This window comes from Phyllostomus discolor, chromosome 1 (assembly GCF_004126475.2).
Source record: "Phyllostomus discolor isolate MPI-MPIP mPhyDis1 chromosome 1, mPhyDis1.pri.v3, whole genome shotgun sequence".
NCBI lineage: Eukaryota > Metazoa > Chordata > Mammalia > Chiroptera > Phyllostomidae > Phyllostomus > Phyllostomus discolor.
The window spans coordinates 8,334,223-8,353,071 of NC_040903.2; the positions used below are offsets into that span (position 1 = coordinate 8,334,223).

The 18,849-nt window shown below is 47.4% G+C and overlaps 1 protein-coding gene across 12 annotated transcripts in view; it reads right to left on the reverse strand.

Moving 5' to 3' along the window:
- Nucleotides 1-18,849, reverse strand: part of LDB2 (LIM domain binding 2) — a 341,339-nt gene that overhangs the window by 207,730 nt on the left and 114,760 nt on the right. For all 12 annotated transcript variants that reach the window (XM_036018977.1, XM_036018972.1, XM_036019011.1 and 9 more), the window contains exon 2: nt 2,360-2,462. In XM_036018977.1, the coding sequence (XP_035874870.1) occupies nt 2,360-2,462 (103 nt within the window). The remainder of the gene's footprint in view (nt 1-2,359; nt 2,463-18,849) is intronic.

An 18,849-nucleotide genomic window follows, 5' to 3' on the forward strand; every position in this document is an offset into this window, starting at 1 on the left:
ACATTCTAACAGAGGCTGACAGCGAACAAATGTATAAGCAAACACATATTCCGGGATCCACGTAGCTAAGAGACATCTTAGAGCCAGAAGGACCCTCCAAGAGCACAGAGACAGGGAGGGGGAAGAAACAATTCTTTTCCAGTAAGGTCTAAGGAAAGCTCATTTGGAATATTTCTTAGTACCAGGAATGAAAGTAACTTGGGGATTTTTTTAAACACATACAAATGTAATAGCCAAGTCTCATATTTTCCCTCGGACATGCAGAGCTCTTGGCTCCCCGGGGGGGCTCAGGGAAGAGCGACAGCGTGCAGCCCAGGGCCAGCAGGTGTTCTCCTGGCCTGGCCCGCCCGTGGGGACCACCAACGGGTTAAGGTGGCGGCGCCAGTGCCGGGAGCGCTGCATAAACAGCGTGTGCCAGGCGTTCTAAGCATGCTTCATCTTCCCTGTCTTCCAGTGCCGGCCGTCAATCAGCTGTCACCCGCCCGCACATCAGCAGTGCGTGCACATCACCAGGCTGTCAGCAAGGCAGCTGATGCGACTTGGCTCCAAGCTGTCAATCATCTTTGTTTCTCTTCTCCGCTCTGGAAATATTTTGGCTCGTGGAAACAAAGAAACCTGGGCAACAACGGCTCCGAGGAAGGCACTCCTCATGCCTCACCCCCAAGTGATGTTGGGGTGGGGGTGGGGTGGACAGAGGGGAGATTGGGAATCTGTTTCATTAGTACAGGCTTTAAAACTGTAATTCTAGTTCCTGGAGCAGACCCTGATGAATCCTGCACCCCACCCCAAAAAAGGTGTAGGAACAAGGAATACAAAACAGTGATAACTTAAGTTATCTCAGCTTATTCCTCAGAAAAAAATAAGGAAGCTCACAGGATGGATCACTGCTTCATTCAAAACTATTCACCATTGATCAGGCAGCTCTGGAGGAGGGAGTAACTGTCGGGTTGCCGAGTCCATTTATCGCACAGGGTCTTCGGAAACAGTGGCTTCTAAGCCCGGCTCCCTCACTGTCTCCCGCACAAAGCTGCTTGGAGGAACCCACACCCAGGACAGCAAGTTAACGCATCAGGACCCCCAAGGGGTGGTCTTACCTGTGCTTGAGACTGGAGTCTTATGTCGAATAAAGACACTCTGAAACAGCCTACTGTCTGACACACTAGCTGCCTCTCTCACCCAAAATATTCATTAGAAATGCCCCATGATTTTCAAAGCCCAAAGGACACAAATCTAAAGAGATGCTCCTGGCAATGAGTCTCAATAGGGCAGTCAGTCCGAGTCGCCAGGCTCTCTTCAGTTTGCCACCATCATATATTTGCAAATCACTGTGCATATATTAGCATACTTAACCAACTCATGCAATAAATCCAAATACTACCAAGTTGTCTGAAGTCCCCTAAATTAAACAACAACAGCAACAACCTGTTGTTCCCTATGGCTCTGAAATACATTCAGCAACAACCAGATCTTTGCATCGTGTGTATCAAGAGCCTATTAGCCATCAATCGCCCGACGCTCTGGGTTGCCGCATTCGAACATGCGGCGGCTGGTTCCATCATCATCTGCGCGTTTGCGGCACGTGGGATGTTTTACCCTCTGACAGATCCTTTCATACGCGCAGCCCTGATCTCTGGAAACACGTCTCCCTCTGATCTAACCGGACACTAATTGCCTTCGTGCTGATGTATCTGTGCCTCTCAGTCTTACAGCCGAACTAGCAAATCTGATCGCTGACGAGTTGGCTGAACCTAATCAGGACAGATCAGCTGTTGCCCAAGGAGCCACAGGCTGCAATTTGAGAATCCGTGCGGAGTTATCACCCGCCGGAAAGACCGGGAACTATAATTCTGTCAACACCAATCCAAAACTGTGTGTTCAAAGCAGCTGTGGCCTCCCCCGCCACCCCCAGAAAAGATTGTGCTTGTCAAATAAATACCTGAGCTCATTGATAAGAGGGAATTGGGAGGATGTGGCTGATACAGGGACTGTGAGGAAATGTTTAAGGAACCTTCGGAAGCAGAACGTTGGGTGTAAGTGTGAGCTGTCAAGGATAAAGGCGGAGGGGGGGGGGGGTCATAGGGAAGAGATGGATGGAGAGTCTCCACAATTCAGCTCCCACTTATCATGGAGTGACTGGGTTCGTATCTGCGTCGCTCGCTAAACAGACAAGTGCCCAAAGCCTCCACGCGGCGAAGGCAAGCTCTCCCAGCTGACTCGGGCTGCCGCCCTGTGACAGGGCCCTGATCAGGGGGTGATCACTGTCTGGCTGTCAGCACTGGGCTGTTTTCTTGGGAGACGCCTGCCATTTTCTTAGAGGCGCACAAAGAGGAACTGTTAGAAAAACAAACTTCTTTCTTACTGTATCGCTTTGGTCCGTCTTCCAAACAAAACGAAAGGGTTAATGTGGCGTCATCTTCAAAAAACTCAGTGGCAAACGCGTCCCACCAGAGGTTGTCGCTGTCCTGCAAAGAGACAGATCATTTATTGAACAGGCGAGAGTGGAGGATATCGCAAAAGGAAAAAAAGAAAAAGTAAGAACCCCCCCCCCAAAAAAAAGGAAAAAGAAAGGAAACCCAGTCACGCTAGCAGATGTGTGTGGGTGTTCTAGAACGAGGGTGGGTGGGTGTGTGGTCACTCTTCAAATTAATTGCCTCCGATGGGGGCCGAATTCCAACTCGATAAGCAAGTTAATGCAAACCGAATGAAAATTAATTTTAGAGGATATATTTGGGAAGATTTAATAAATTTACTCTAGAGCACAATGGTATTTTTTAAAAAGTTTAGATTTAATGTAAAGTACATTCTCTTTCTCCTTGCTCTTTTTTAAGGGTCCAAATTTACAAAGAGGAACCACAACATTACAACTAGGTTAAAGGGAGTAAATTTTTAAAACATAATTTATTCAAAAGGGAGCATGTGTGGCTTACAGCCCTGCTTTATGCAAATATTCCTGTAAGAGACACAGGTGTGAGTGCTACATAGATAGACAGATAGATAGATGCATTTCTGTACAAGGAAGCAACCATCAGACACATATAGATTGTCCTTGATGATTGTTTTTAAGATTACAGGCAATCACTAGCTTGTTATTAAAAACAATTATTAAAAATGAAGTGGTTCAGCAGAATGCACACCATCCACACGAATTGTCTGTTTGACTCGGGTTGAGTGTTTGCCTTGCTCACCCAGAAAAGACTTTGAAATTGGCCCAGGCTAAGGGAGTGACAATTATTGCCAGTTTCCACAGGCAGACAGGGGCCTCCTATTGCAGGAATTAGGAAGGTTATGCTGAGTGACAGGGGAAATTGTACCCGGGCCTTGTGCTCTGTAGAGTGGCCTATTTACCCTCAAATTCTTAAGTACAGTCTTTTTCCAGAAAATTGGTGGTTCGTGCCAGACGCAGGCCCGAGATGTTTCACAGCTGCCTGTCAGCCTGGGGTCGGGGGTGGGACAGAAGGGGGCCTGCTGCTCCCCACTCGAAGGCCCCAGGGCTGAGGCCCTGGCGGAGACATCACGAGCCTCTCTCCTTCCCATTAAGTTGTTCCGCATTTGACAACACGGAGCTGCTGTCACTGGCAGGCCGCAGGAACGAGCCCGCCGTCCTGGCGGGAGTAATGAAGGGGCAACTGAAGATGGATGCTGTCCTCCTTCCAAAAAAAAGCAAGTCAGACAAATGAATTTTTTTTGTCTGCTTTTTTTCTGGCCTCCTCCCAATCACCACACCAAAAGCCAACACTTTTCTTAGTAAAAACACAGTAAAGATAAAACCATTCAGGGGCAACTCATGGATCCACATAAAAACTACTCCTTTTACTCCTTTCAAAAAATTCCGCTGCTGGAATTATACCCTAAAACCCCTGAAACACCAATCCGTAAGAGCCTATGCACCCCAATGTTCATAGCAGCACAATTTACAATAGCCAAGTGCTGGAAGCAGCCTAGTTGCCCATCAGTAAATGAGTGGATCAAAAAACTATGGTACATTTACACAATGGAATTCTATGCAGCAGAAAGAAAGAAGGAGCTCCTACCCTTTGTGACAGCATGGATGGAACTGGAGAGCATTATGCTGAGTGAAATAAGCCAGGCAATAAAATACAAATACCATATGATCTCACCTATAAGTGGAACCTAATTAACAAAGCAAACAAGCAAGCAAAATAGAACCAGAGACATGGAAATTAAGAACAAACGGACAAAGCCCTGGCTGGCGTAGCTCAGTGGATTGAGCATGGGCTGGGAACCAAAGTGTCCCAGGTTTGATTCCCAGTCAAGGTACATGCCTGGGTTGCAGGCCATGACCCCCAGCAACTGCACATTGATGTTTCTCTCTCTCTTTCTCTCTATCTCTCTATCTCTATCTCTCTCCCTTCCCTCTCTAAAAATAAATAAATAAAATCTTTTAAAAAATTAAAAAAAAAAAGAACAGACAGTAACCAGAGGGGAGATGAGAGGGGATGATGGGGGGAAGGGGGAAGGGTTTTCAGGAACAACTATAAAGGACACATGGACAAAACCAAAGGGGGTGGAATCAGGGGAGGGTGATAGGGGTGCCTGGGGTAGGGGGGAGTAGTGGGGAGTAAATGCAGACAGCTGTACTTGAACAATAAAATACTTTTAAAAAAAACAGATGTTAATTGATCACTTATAATGTGCAGGCTCTCAGGATGAAAGTTGGGTCCCTATCCTCAAAGTCACCTGCCCTAGACGGCCAAGCGAGCCCCCAGCGGGCAGCCCCCCTCCATACCCGAGACCACGGCATGAAGCCTGGGTGCCGTGGGAGCTGTCAAAACTCCTGAAAAAATCAGTGGGCTCAGAAGGGGAAGAAGCAGCTGCAGAAAGAAACCCTATTTGGGAACCTGGATGCATTGGTGTATTTTCAAATTGCTACACAGATGGATAATGAATAAATAGTGAACATTTATTGAGTGCTTGCCACCTGCCAAGCACTATTCTAAGTACTTTATGTGCATTTTCCCACTTACTTCTCACTACCTCCCTGTTTCTTGTTTTTTTCCTCTCTCCAGTGTAACGATAATATAATTTTCTTGTGGCAGGGGTTCTGTTTTGCTCACTGCTCTACCTCCCAGGCCCCTAAATGGTGTCAAGCCCACGGTATCACTCAATAAAAGTTGTTTACTTTATGAATAAGGCTGCTCACCTTGTTATTCCTACTTTACAGCTGCAGAAGCCAAAGCTTAGGTGGTAAATGCAAGCCGCCCAAGTACACTCAGCCAAGACACAGTGGCGCTGGGACTTAAACTCACACCCTCGGACCCTCGGACATCAAGACCTGCCCCAGCTTCTCTGCCTGACTTATGTCTCTGGCAGGCTTTGGGGAGGCAGGGGTTAGGGTTCAGCTGGAAGGGAGGGAAAGCCGAAAGGGAAAGGGAACATTCTACCTCGGGTTGGTTTTTCCTTTTCTTTTTTTTTTTTAAATGCCCGGAAGTGTGAATTTTTATTTGCCGACACAGTGTGGAGCTAAGGCATGATGCAGTTGCTTCCGAGAGCTTAAGGGACAGAGGAGGACTGGAGAAGCAAGCGCTGTTCGGGGCCAGACCCCACAGCCACCTTCATGGCTGGGGCCTGGGCCTCAGGCCCGAGCCCCAGCAGGCCCAGGGCTGTGTTGAAGAGGTTGACAGGAGTGGAGCCGTCAGTGACGAGGGCTGATTTCAGGCCCAGGCTCTGAAGCAGTTTGACCTGCATCTCTGGCCCTGCCACAGCAAGGTCCCTGATGGTGCTGGGGCCCAGGGCCTCTGTCATCTGCTTGAACTTCTTCACCTCCACCTCAGCCAGCTGCTGGGTCTTGCTCACCTCCAGCTCCAGCTAAGCCCGGGCGTAGACCAGTTCCAGCTCCCGTACTTTCTGTACCCGCTGGAGCTCAGCCTCCGTCTCAATGGCCAGGGCCTCCGCCTTCAGCTTGGCCTACAGCACAGAGCCCTGTCCCTCGACGCGCACTGCCTCCGCGCGGGACTTGGCCTCCACCTTGGTGGTCCCGATGCTCTCCACGGCAGTGCTCATGGCCTCCAGCTCCATTTCCCTATACTCCAACTAGCTTTACGGCGCTGCCCCGTGGCTGGGACTCCTCATGCCCGGGACACCTGGCGCCGCGCAGGACAGCAGGGGGTCCTCCATCCTCGGTGGAATTCGAGTCTGCGGGCAGCTCTCAGATCCCCACCTCATCCCAGCTAGGTGAACTTGGACAACTAACCTCACTCCCTGAGCCTGTTTCCTTGCTGGGCAGCGAGGGTAATAGTAAGAGTAACAACAACAGTCATAATCACCTCGCAGAGTAGCTACGGCAACAACAAAAACAACAGGGATACCTTGCAGGGTCAGTGTGAACGTTGAATAAGTTAGTGGGTGTAAGTGCCCCCGGCAGAGAGCCTAGGACACACTGCCGATCAATAATAACCTGCCTTTTCCCCGCTTCTATTTGCCGTCTTCACTCTTACTTGTAAGGGACAAGACATTCCACATTCTGGGCAATCGCATCCAAAACGAACTTTCTAAAACCATCTGTTCATAATCCAGCACATTTCCCTATCTCTTCAACAGTTTGTAATCCATTTGCCTGGCAACAACACCTGCCTGTCCCACAGCTAAAGCTCGGAGTGGAAACTTATAGGCTCTCTTTGGCCCTGATGATTTTTCCAAGGCCCTGGGACAAGATCTGGTACTCCGCCTCCATTTCCCTATATTCTGACTCTGTTTTCCGGCATCTCTGCTAGAAAATGGGGCTGTGAACGGTGAAATCCCAGGGAGAACCCAGGCTGATCTGAAGTTGCTGGGAGAAAAGAAAGGACTCGGGCTAAGAGGAGGTGTGAGAATGGCCTAGGAGCCTCCCTACAGGTCCCGCCCTACAGGTCCCTGGAGACCCAGGCAAGTGAGTGCTGCGTGTGCAGCAGCTGAGAGAGGCAAAATGATCTGAGAAGGGGGAGGAGTCATCTGATTGCAACTCACTGCAGGGGATCGTGAGCTGCTGAGTCACTGTCTCAGAAAAACATCTCAGGACAGGTTTGGCGGAAGAAGGTCACCTCAGGTAACTCTATACACAAAAAAAATTAGCTGGCTTTGGTCACAAATCTTGGAAGAACATTCCAAAAACAAAAATATAATATGTAAGTTCACAGTGCCAGACACCTTATAGGGACATTAAAAATATGTTTTGGCTAGTGTATAGATTGAATGAATGAATGAATGAATGAAATTCCTTATTGTATCATCACAAACCCAACTCAAGAAAGTTGCTCTACAACGCTTTGAAGAGATCTTGATTGTTGACTCTCCATCATCTCTTGGCTGATATTTTTTAACTGGCATAAAAAAAATTTGGTGTATTTTTAAATATAATTGTCAGTTGCCCCCACACATATAAAGCTTTTGGATTCATCCTTAGTTAAGAGGACCAATATTATGTAGGAGAAGGAATAAAAGGAGTAGAGCTTTAAGAAAAAAATCACTAATGTCAAGCACAAGCCAGTCCTACGCTGGCCTTATACGCAGCAAGAAGATGATGGACACACAGGTGTGGGGCCCCTGGGTTAATACTCACACCCACCGCCAGGTATCTTCTAAGCATGTACCATGAATTGAACACCTTAGATTCACACATACCCTAACTGCTACCATGAGGAAAAGCAGGCAGCCTTATGGAGAATCCGTATCCTTAACCTCTAAGTTACACTGACTTCACCATGTGAAATCTGCCTCTTAGTTGCTAGATGACCTTAGCCAAGTCCCCTAACTCCTTTGCATCTATCTGCTCATTTTCAGAGTGGGAATAATTTCAGGGGATTCTGAAGACCAAGGAGTGACTGCCCAGCATACAGTAGCAGTTCAGTAAACGGCAGCTATTACTCCTCATCATGGCCTTGTTTGACCCTTAAGATATTTCTTGAGAAATCAGAAATTCAAAAAGGTTGAACTACTCAGTAAAGATCAGATAGCCAGCTAGAAAGTGGTAAAGCGGAAGTCCATGTACAAGTTTGCCGAACTCCAGTTCATGTTTAAAATTGATTGTTTTCTTTGGAGAGGTTTTAGGTTCACGCAAAATTGAAAGGACGGTACAGAGATTCCCCATGCACCCCCAGCCCTCACGCATGCGTGGCCCCCATCCAGAAGGCACATTTGCTACAATGATAAACCTCCCAGCCCTTGTTTTTTTTACAAATAATGCTTAAAACGTGAGTTTCCACTTTAAGTTCAAGCCAAAGCTGGTTCCACAGAACAGAAGATGCGGCACCGGCCAGTGGACATTCTGCCTGAGTACATCTCACTCTCCGACTCTTTCAGATTCCGCTCACTTTCCCCTACTTCCACGCGGTTTTCCTAATAATAAATCTCCCCTTCAAACACCTCTTGCTTCCACTTTGCTGCCTGGAACAGTTGCTCGGATCCGTTAGGCAATTTTGTGGAAGAAATCGGTGTAATAACGAGGCGTGGGTTCCAGGCCGTGGGTTCTGCTGAACCAGATAAGAAATCTCTGGCAGGCGATCTAACAGTTCTGACCGGTGGGAGTTCAGTTCTTAACCACACAGCTACCTCATGAGCTGGGGACAATAATGTTTAAAAAATCGGACCCTCCATTATTCACCTTCTAGGTGTCAGCCATCTAGAATGGTCGGAGCCTTGCAGACAAAGGCGGTAGGCACTGTGCTGGGCCACGTGTGAGGAAGGCAGAGGGGGCAAGGAAACATAAAGGAAAGGTGCCTGGGAGAAATTCTGCAGCCTCTCTGCAGACTAGCCCTCCCCGCTCCTGACTGTAAACTGTGCGTCCATCACCGGAGAAATCAAAACCTATGAAATTCCCAGTTCTTCTTTGAGCAGGCCGTGGCCAAGGGCAGGGAGCTGACCAGTGGGAACCTGCATGAGTCAGGTTTTCAAGGCTATTTTGAGGCAAGGATTCTAAAGAGCAACTCGCTCTGCTGACTCCCTTTAAAGTCCGAAGGGAAAGTGGGCTGCACCTGACCATTCTCATTCGTGCAGGCGGTCACCTCAAGTCAGACTAACTTGGCGATTAACCAGAAAGTGCCTTGAGACTGACCAGCAGGCGAAGATCAACACGTTGGTTGACTCAGCATTTGTTGCTGAGCATTTTTGTTGACTAAGCATTTTGGGGACTCCCAGATGAAGATTATGGTAAAAGCCCTTAAGAACAAACCAAGACCTGGGGTCTGGTCCCCTGGTGTGTGGGGTGGGCGTGCATATCCAATACTGGCAGATATTATCAATAAAATATTTGGTGCGTATATCATAAAAGACAGTCTCTGCAGGGAGAAGCCTTTCTTACCATGCCAGAGGCCAACACCCTCAGGAGTTTGCCTGTGTGTAGCCAAGGGACCTTCAGCAGCTTACCTGTCGGGACCAAGCGGTCTTGCCTCCCTGTCCCTTCCTATGTGGCTCTTTTGGCCTGGGAAGTCCAGCAGCCCCCAAGGCCCAGCCCTTGGACTGCCCTTTTCACTGTCTCCTGTACTAAGAGAGTTAAACACTACTCCCATTAGAGTGTGGATCAAAGTATCATTGAATCAGCACCTTGTAATGTGCATTTATCTGACCATCTGACCGCTGGGCTAGACTGGGAGATATGTAAAGACAGGGGCGGGGCACTAGGCGTCTCTCCCTCCTCAGCAGAGCTCCCCACTAAGGATTACCCAATGAGGAAGCAGGAAAATGAATGCACGGTTAGAGAGGCCACGCCCACACAGCAAGATTCTTCCTTCACATTGTACGATTCTGAAGTGTCTAAACTCAGTGGCCAGGGACCAGGATGGTGTGCAGGCTAAGACTTCCTTCTGTCACATCCATCAGCAGGATACACAGGCTGTGTCAGAAGTTCGTATTGCGCTGGCTGGTGTAGCTCAGGGGATTGAGCGCGGTCTGCTTACCAAAGTATCGCAGGTTCAATTCCCAGCCAGGGCACATGCCTGGGTTGCAGGCCATGGCCCCCAGCAACCACACATTGATGTTTCTCTTTCTCTCTCTCTTTCTCCCTTCCTTCCCTCTCTAAAAATAAATAAATAAATCTTAAAAAAATACTGTAATTATTAAAAAAGTTTGTATTTAAGCAAACATTTTAAAAATGATCTCATACCTACAGAGCCATTTTATGGAACCACCGTCTGACCACTTTCTGGGTATTTTTCTTATTCTATTCAGTGAAATGTTGGTTAAACAAATATCCTTTACTGATTGTAACAAATAAATGAGGTTTTTACCTTATTAATTTCTAAAAATAGAGAACAGAGGATAATGTGATAAAGACCCATGGACCCATTATATGGAAGCAATGATTATTAAAATGATATCACCCTGGCTGGCGTAGCTCAGTGGATTGAGTGCGGGCTGTGAACCAAAGTGTTGCAAGTTCGATTCCTAGTCAGGGCACATGCCTGGGTTGCAGGCCATGACCCCCAGCAACCGCACATTGATATCTCTCTCTCTCTCTCTCTCTCTCTCTCCCTACCATCCCTCTCTAAAAATAAATAAATAAAATCTTTTAAAAATGATATCTTATTTTCCTTTTTAAAAGGAATCAAAAAGTATAAATAAAAAGGTAAATGCCTTGGGTTCCCATAGCCTGCTCTATTTTTTCTCCCCTCCCCCAAGACCCCATAAACAACTGTCTCGTGAAAATCATGTGGCCCCTTCCTGGCGCATCTCTAGTATTTACATATGTCTATGTGCGTGACCCCATTCATATACGGTATTATATTTTTCATGTGTTATTTAAATGGTATCACCCATCATGTTCCTTCTTTAAACTTGTTTTTTTTTCATTCAAGCACCGTGTTTTGGAGATCTAAGCATTTTACTATGTATGGGGGCCTCTGTTTTTTTTTTACATAAGCTACATGGTAGTGCACTAAATGAATGTAATGTAGTATATTTCAGCATTTCGCTACTAATGGTCTCTAGAGAGTCTCAAATTCTTTGCCATCACGGGCAATGCGGCGATGGCTCTGTCGCGTCCCTGGCTGCTTCGGTGTGTGTAAGAGTGTGCACGAGCGGCAGCGCCCAGGAGCAGGGCTTGTACTGCCCCTGTTTGGGCTCTCCTAAGAGGAGGTCCCTGTGCTTCCAGATTGAAGACTTCTGATCCTACCGATGCGTGGATAGACATGAAACAAAGAATATTTCTAAATGATGTATTTCTAAATGGGATCTCATAGCAGGATCAACCTAATTACAACACGGAGTCCAGCTCTGCCAGGAGAAGGCTGAGCATCTAGAAGTCCAAAGAAGATGAAATGATAAAATACCCCTGGCTGGGCGGTTCCGCTGGTTGTAGCGCCGTCCCCTGCACCAAAAGGTTGAAGGTTTAATCCCCAGTCGAGGCACATGTGGGAAGCAACTGATTGACGTTTCTCCCTCTCCCTTCCTCTCTCTCTAAAAATCAATAAACATGTCCTCGGGGGAGGACTGAAAAATAACAATAATAGTAATAATAGTAATTACAAAAGTTTGCCTACCATTTTCTTAAAGGCACAGCGTATTTCAGGGGCTTCGTTAAGCAAAAGGAGGAATATTGCCTGGCACCGACACCAAAAAAGAAAGCACAGGTTCTCCAGGGTCCTCTCTAATGACTGATGGGGCAGAATGACTGAGCACCAAAGGCCCAAACCGCTGCGGCGGGAGGCGGCAGGTGGGGAGGAAGCTCGTTCTCTGCACCCTGGCTCCCGGCTTCGTTCAGATGGAGGCCCCGTCTCGCCCCAACACACGCCTCCTCCCAAGCTTTGCTGTTGTTTACTATCTGAACGGGGCCTGATTAGTGTTCGGTGAATATTAATAGGTAGAAAGTGGATTCTTCTCCCAAAGCTGGGAAGTAACAATAGCACAGAGTAGCCTCCAGGTAAATAGAGACGAAATTAACTCTGCCTCAACACGGGCAGGGAAAGGGGTGCCAACAATTCTCATATATTTTAATTAGGGAAAAATACCACACAAGGCTCCTGCACTCTGAATAATCCCCCCGTATGCATTTCTGCGATTGAAATCCCCGGGCCTTTTGTCCCGTCTCACAGGTGAGCCCCAGTACCACCGGCAGCCAAATCATGTATCGGGATGAGAGGCGCACGCAGGTCAAACAGCAGAAGAGAGTCTTAATTATATTTAAAAATCCACCAAAGCATTTTGCGTCTGCCCCAGATTCTCTCCCGTTCCCGTGCTTGTCTCCCTCCACCAAAAACGGGGTCCCGATGCCGGGGCTGCCCCCCGGCATCTTTAACTTAAGCACTGACAGGTTATATGGGATTGTTGCCAGAGTAATTATTTTTCAATTCAACAATAATGAGAAATTACCATGGCAACCACTTGTCACACGGCACACATGCACCCCCCTCCAAAGAGCGAGCCGTACGTAAAGCGCCTATTCCTTGGAAAATGTGGGGTTTTAAAAATAAACTTAAACAGGTCAAAGTGGAGAGTGCGTGGGAAGAGGTCTCCAGACAGGAAGCTGGGAAGGGCACCCCGGTGGTCGTCAGCTTTTAGGTGGTCTAGGAAATAATGACAGCTCATGCGATAGCCCTGCACGCGCACACACACACACACACACACACACACACAGGGGTGGCCCTCTCTTCCCGTGCACCTGACCTTTTCGGGCTGTCCCCTGTCACAAGCCCAGCCTGCTAACCTCTCGCAGAGAACACTGAAGAGAGAACAAGTGCCCCCCAGGACTGAGGCAGATGCCCGGAACTTAGATTTCCCTAAGTTCCTTTGCCTGTCACACCCATACTATGAGAAGGAGACGACAAAGAACCCAAACCTCATGCCTTCTGTTTTTGTCGAGGTCCCCTCACACCGAAGGGCATGTAGGCCATTTATTTTCCCTAACTACAAAAGTCCGTTTGTTTGCTTCTTTTGTCTCTAGCAGCCCTTCTCCAAACATGGGAGCCTTGCATCAAACCCCGTGTCTTCCGAATTAGCTACATTTAGTGATACTCAACAGTTAACATAGCACCTACTATGTGCCAGGTATCAGTCTGAAGTCACTGAATGCTATAAACCCCCTAGAAACCTCACGATAAACCTGCAGAGCATGTGCTGTTATAAACCCCATTTTATAGGTGAGAACACTAAGGCACAGAGAACTTAAATATTTGCTGAAGATTACATAGCTATCGAGTTGCAGAGATTTAAAACACGGGGACACAGTCTCTTGAGTTTGAGCCCTTATAATTACTACGAACTGTTGTTTCTTTATCCAGGACATTGTTCCCCAAATATTCACTGCCTTCTTAGTTGTTTTAACATCCAATTAATGCTAAGTGCGCTGAATGCTTGGGGTACCCCCGCCCAAAGCAAGGCTTCCTGCCCCGTCTGTGGAATTCTACATCCAAACACAGAAATAAAAGAAATAAGGTAGGATCATTTGCTCTCACCAGCTGGTAATTGCACGAGCCTGTAATGGACACAGGGAGAGAATTTGAAATCCCACCTTTTTATTCATTGTTATGTGTCTTTTTTTTAAAACCTCACATCCCAGAGATGGAAATTTTCCTCTCTCATTCTCAGCCATGCTTTTGTTTACTCTTGGTTAAATTGCATTGTATTTTACAGGAAATGTTAGTTATCATTTTTACAGAGAAATTCTAAAACAGCATGCCACCACGAGAGTCAAGGATGTGCCTGGAGAGAACTTCTCCGAGTTCTGCTGCTCAGGGCTGCCCTTTCAGGAAGTGTGGAGTGCGTCTCCCTCCCCGGCACCGGTGGGGGCTGCCTCGGGAAGGGGGTGTGCGGAAACAGGCAGGCGGGCGGGACTCGGGAGCTGGCAGACATGGCTCCTCAGCGGAATACACATGCGCACATTTCCCCCGAGACACCTGGGACATTCATGTGTCTCATTCTCCAGCCTCGACCTCCTACATCATGAATTAATGGTGAGCATTCCGAAGAGAAATGTTATCGACAATAATCTAAAAATAATGACTAAATCATACACATGTTTATGTGCCAGAATTTCAGCTATTTGCCACTGAACTGATTGCAACTATAATAAAAGAATAAGTTTTTTTAAGATTTTATTTATTTATTTATTTTTAGAGAGGGAAGGGAGGGAGAAAGAGAGAGAGAGAGAGAGAAACATCAATGTGCAGTTGCTGGGGGCCATGGCCTGCAACCCAGGCATGTACCCTGACTGGGAATCGAACCTGCGATGCCTGGTTCACAGCCCATGCTCAATCCACTGAGCTATGCCAGCCAGGGCAAGAATAAGTTTTTTAAAGGTTGGATTCCTCTAAGCTTTCTGAGGGCAGGATCTACACCATGTGTTGCGTATTCTACATACAAAGCATCCAACACTGGGTTGGCACGCAACAAGTGAGTGATTGATTATCTGATTACTTCAAGAATGTAATTTCTCAAGTAAACATGTATTGAGTTGAAACTCGAGTATTCTCAAAACCCTGAATGAAAACAATGGTTTTGTTTTCATAACGGTTGAGCACTTCCCGTCTCTTCTCTTCTCACACGTCTGTTAACCAGGAGTGTTAAATATTCAATGTGTGAATCAAGGAAAGTGCTGAGCATTTCACAGTGAGTTATTTCCTCGTCCTGACAATACTCCTCTCAGGTCAGTACTTGGATTATTCCAAATTAAATGGGGAAGCTGAGGCCCCAGGAGGTCAAGAAATGTACCCAAGGTCACTGCCCAAGTAAGACACAACAGACAACGCTGGGATTTGATTTCCGAACATTTCAATTACTGAACGTTTCTTTCTATCCCAAAGCTTGACTGCCTATTCTACATTCCTCCGGTATGAGCAAGAAACAGTGTGTTCTTCCTAATTACATTTCATGTTTTATGTTCCAACACGGAGACACGCACTGTCACATATTAAAAATAATATCCTGGGACCCTACAGAAGCCCACTCTGGAAATGACGCAGCAGCATTACTCAAGGAGCACAGGTCTCACAGGTGACAGTTCAGGGGCAGCGAACACCGTCCCTCATATGACATCACTTGGGCGAGCTGCGAGGGGCCCTGAGACGCAGGATAATGGGATCGGGCAGCGACTCAGGTATCTGGAGAAAAGCTCAGCATACACTCAGGCTCAAATCCTCCGTTCCAACATAAACACAGCAGACGAGGGAAGGTTTCTGGAAAAGCTTGCAAGGCGCAGAACCTTGGTGTTGTGATCTGCCCAACTGCATCTGAATCAAACGACAAGCATAATTCTTGGAGTCGCCACGAAAAATGGGAAGACTGTGCCAGGCCTGAGCGAGGCATTAGAGAGCCAGGAGGGAAAAAAAGAGAGAGAGAAAAGGAAAGAAAACTCAAGTTTTTCCCTCTTCCTATTTGGGAAGAAAGAAAACAGATTTTTGTTCACAAAGATAAGTATGAGAAACCCAGTGTATTCTCAGAGCTCAGAGTGAAAACAGTAGGGCTGACCGCACGGTGGTCAAGGGCTTCCAGTCTCTGCTCTGTTTGCACATCTGTTTGCACATCTGTTTGTAAGCCAGGGGACTTAGCTTCTCTCTAATTGACTGATGACACCCAAGTCCGTACCATGGTACCCAGCTTCTCCCTGGGGCTCCAGCGACCCCACTAACGCCCCCACTTGTTAACCAAAGAGGCATCTCAGGCTCCACACGGCCAAAGCCAGACCCACCCCCACTCCCACCCCACCCCACCCCCGTCTCCCCACTCTTTCCCATCTCAGCAACGGAATTCCAGTTTCCCAGTTGCTGAGGCTAAGCTTTGAGGACACACTCTAGGTTCTTCCCTTTTTCTAACTTCAAACCTCCAAGCCCTCAGCAATTCTCAAGAATCTACTTTTAACATATATAAGGGAACCCACCCATCTGTCTCTCCCTCCACCACCACGCCTTGGCGGCTGGGCCTCCAGTGACTTCAGCCTGGACAGCCATGGCTGTGCCCTAGCCCTTTCGTTCTACAAGTGCCCCTGGTCCCCTGTACCCGCAAGCTCTGCGGAGAAGCCTGCAGATCCTTTCACAGCACCCACTAGGTGGCATCCCTCCCAGTTAACCACCTCCCTCTGCCCCCAGCCCCATGGCTCCCCATCGCTGCTAATCGCCAGGGGGCGCACTGCCCTCCGCAGCTGGGACCAGGTCTTCCCCCTTGGCCTCAGTTCACCTCACCCTCCGCCCAGAGACCTTCTTCCTCCTGCCCTGAGGCCACACTCTGCTCCACCATGGCCCTTCACACTGGCCAGCTAGCTATAGCACCGGGGAGGCCACGCCTCTAAATCTCTGCTGTGTGTCACTTCTGACCATCCTGTCTACAGGAGCCAACCTGCTCCAGCCTCAGTCCGTGGTTTCCCTTCTGGAGGCACTCTGCACTGGACTGTGTTTATTCACTGCCTTCCTACCAGCGAGGAGACAGCCGCGCGCTGAGCGTGCAGGACCCTGCCTCACTGCAGAAACAGGCATGCAGGAGGCGCTTAATAAATGACTGCCTGGGCACATGAATATCCACAAAAAGGTATTAACCAAGGAAAAAAGAAAAGGTACATCCAGCAAGGAGACCGCATGAATCTTTCCCTTGAACTTGCCCCAGGGCAGCCAGCGCCAGATCCAGGCTCGTCGCAGCCCAGGAGAGTCCCAGGAACTTACCAGAACCTTTGGTCACTTTAGTTTTTCAAATAAATATATGCCATGAGTGAACAACATTAACAATATTTATGCCTTTTGACTCCGTAGTTCTATTTCTGGGAACCCATCCAAAGGACATAATCCAAAAACATGTAAATGCTTTATACGCAAAAATATTCACCATAGGAGCATTCATAATAGGAAGGAAAAAAAAAACCCTAGGAACAATGTGCTTGCTGCCCGACAAGAGAGGAATGACTCAAGAAACCATATGTCCGCTGGAAAGAAAATGGGAATCTTCACAGATAACGTGGAGCCGTGATTTACAGTAGCACAGAGGCATTCTTGTATCACAATGCGCAATGAAGATGGCAAGGCGGAGGGTGGGACTGCAGGGTGGAAGGGACGGGAGGGTGAGACAGGGAAGGAGCCGTACCTGGGGCAGAGTGTACGTGGGGGCGGAGCGTACGTGGGGGCGGAGCTGTGAGAGATGCTCTTGGGCAGGGAGGGGCTATTCTATGCGCAGTGGTAGAAAACTGGATTTTCACAAGAAAAAGTAAATGTGACTCTACCTCACAGAGACCAGCATACATTCCAGATGGGGTGTACCTTTCAGTGGAGAAAAACAAAATTTTCAAGCTTGCTGAAGAAAAGAAAGGAGAGTGCTTTGTACAGCCTCAGAACAGGCAAAGATTTATAAACAATACATTAAAGGGACAAATCAGCCCTGGCCAGCTAGGGCAGGTGGTGAGAGCATCCACCTGATATGCCAAGGTTGTGGGTTCAATCCCCCATCAGGGCGCACAGAAGAATCAACCAATGAATGCATAAATAAGTGAAACAACCAAATCAATCTCTCTTTTCCTTTCTTTCTCTCTCTCTCACCCTAAAATCAATTAAATTTTAAAACATTAGTAAAATAAATAAAATGACAAGCCATGAAAAATAGTGAACCATTTGAATACATCAGAATAGCAATATTTCATATGACAACAGACACTGTAAACCAGGCTGCAGTATACGTGACGAGCTGGGGGAGGATGAGTAAAAAGAATACAGAAACAACTTTTACAAATCAAAAATCAATAAAATGTAAAAGAACAAAGGATATTCACGTACTGTTTACACAGAACGGTCAATAACGCTATGAAAAGATGTTCTGTTGCGCTTGGAACCAAGATCGGGTAAATTGAAACTCAGTCTTTGCACGGCCACGCAGCCGTCAGAAAATCGGGAGATCGAACAGCACCGCTCCGCCGCTGGAAGGCCCGGGGCCAGGGGTGCCCCCTCTGCGGTCCCGTCTCCCCGCCGCCGGAAGCCCCAGAGCACGCAGTGGGGGGTGCCAGCGGACTTGCCCCCTCACCACCCACCACCCTCCCGGGCATCCTCGCGACCTGACAGGCTTTTCCCTGCAGCCCTCCATCCACCCCTGCTCCCGCCATGTCCTTCTCACCCCACGCTTTCCCACGTTCTCCTCACTACCCTCTGCCCATTCTTTAAGACCTCCACCCATGTCTTTTCTCTACCCTGGAGCTTCCCAGGCCTGCAACCTGCAGAAAAGTCCCATTTTCTAAACAGAGATACATTATTATTTTTTTTTAATTTTCACTTACTATGAGCCTCATGCTGACGGGTCTGATGGCACTACATTATTTTCTTTTATATTATATCTAGTCATTATATTTTTGTGTCTCAGCAATTAGGCTCAGCAATTAGACAGTCTCTTCTTTGGGTTGTTTTTTGTATTTGCATTGCTCTCCTGGAAACCATTTATTAGGTGTTTGGTTATGAACTGAACGCTATGCATTACCTCTTTCAAGCTTTTGGACGTTATCAGGTAGCTACTACTATTATCTTCATTTCGAAGGTGAAAAAAAAAAAAAGCCAAGCTCAGAAAGGTTACGTAATTTTCCCAGCCACACAGGTAATACACATTCGAGTTAGTGTTCAAACCCATGTTATCTGGCTCCAGACCTTATTCCTTTTCACTGGTGTATGAGAGAGAGAGAGAGAAGGTTCTGGGCAAATAGTAGTAATAAAAGGTCATATATAAGACTTTTGCATGAATGTGAATAGCTCCATTATTCACAACAGGCAAGAAACGGAAACAATCCAAGTACCCATAGACGAATGAATGGACAACCAAAATGTGTCGCCATATAATGGGATAGGACTGGCAGTGAAAGGAACAAGAAAGACAGTGGTAAATGCTATATAACACGTACCTCGTAAACATGGTGCTAAGTGAAAGAAGCCAGACAAAAGTGTCGTATTTTGTGTGACTCAATACAGCATG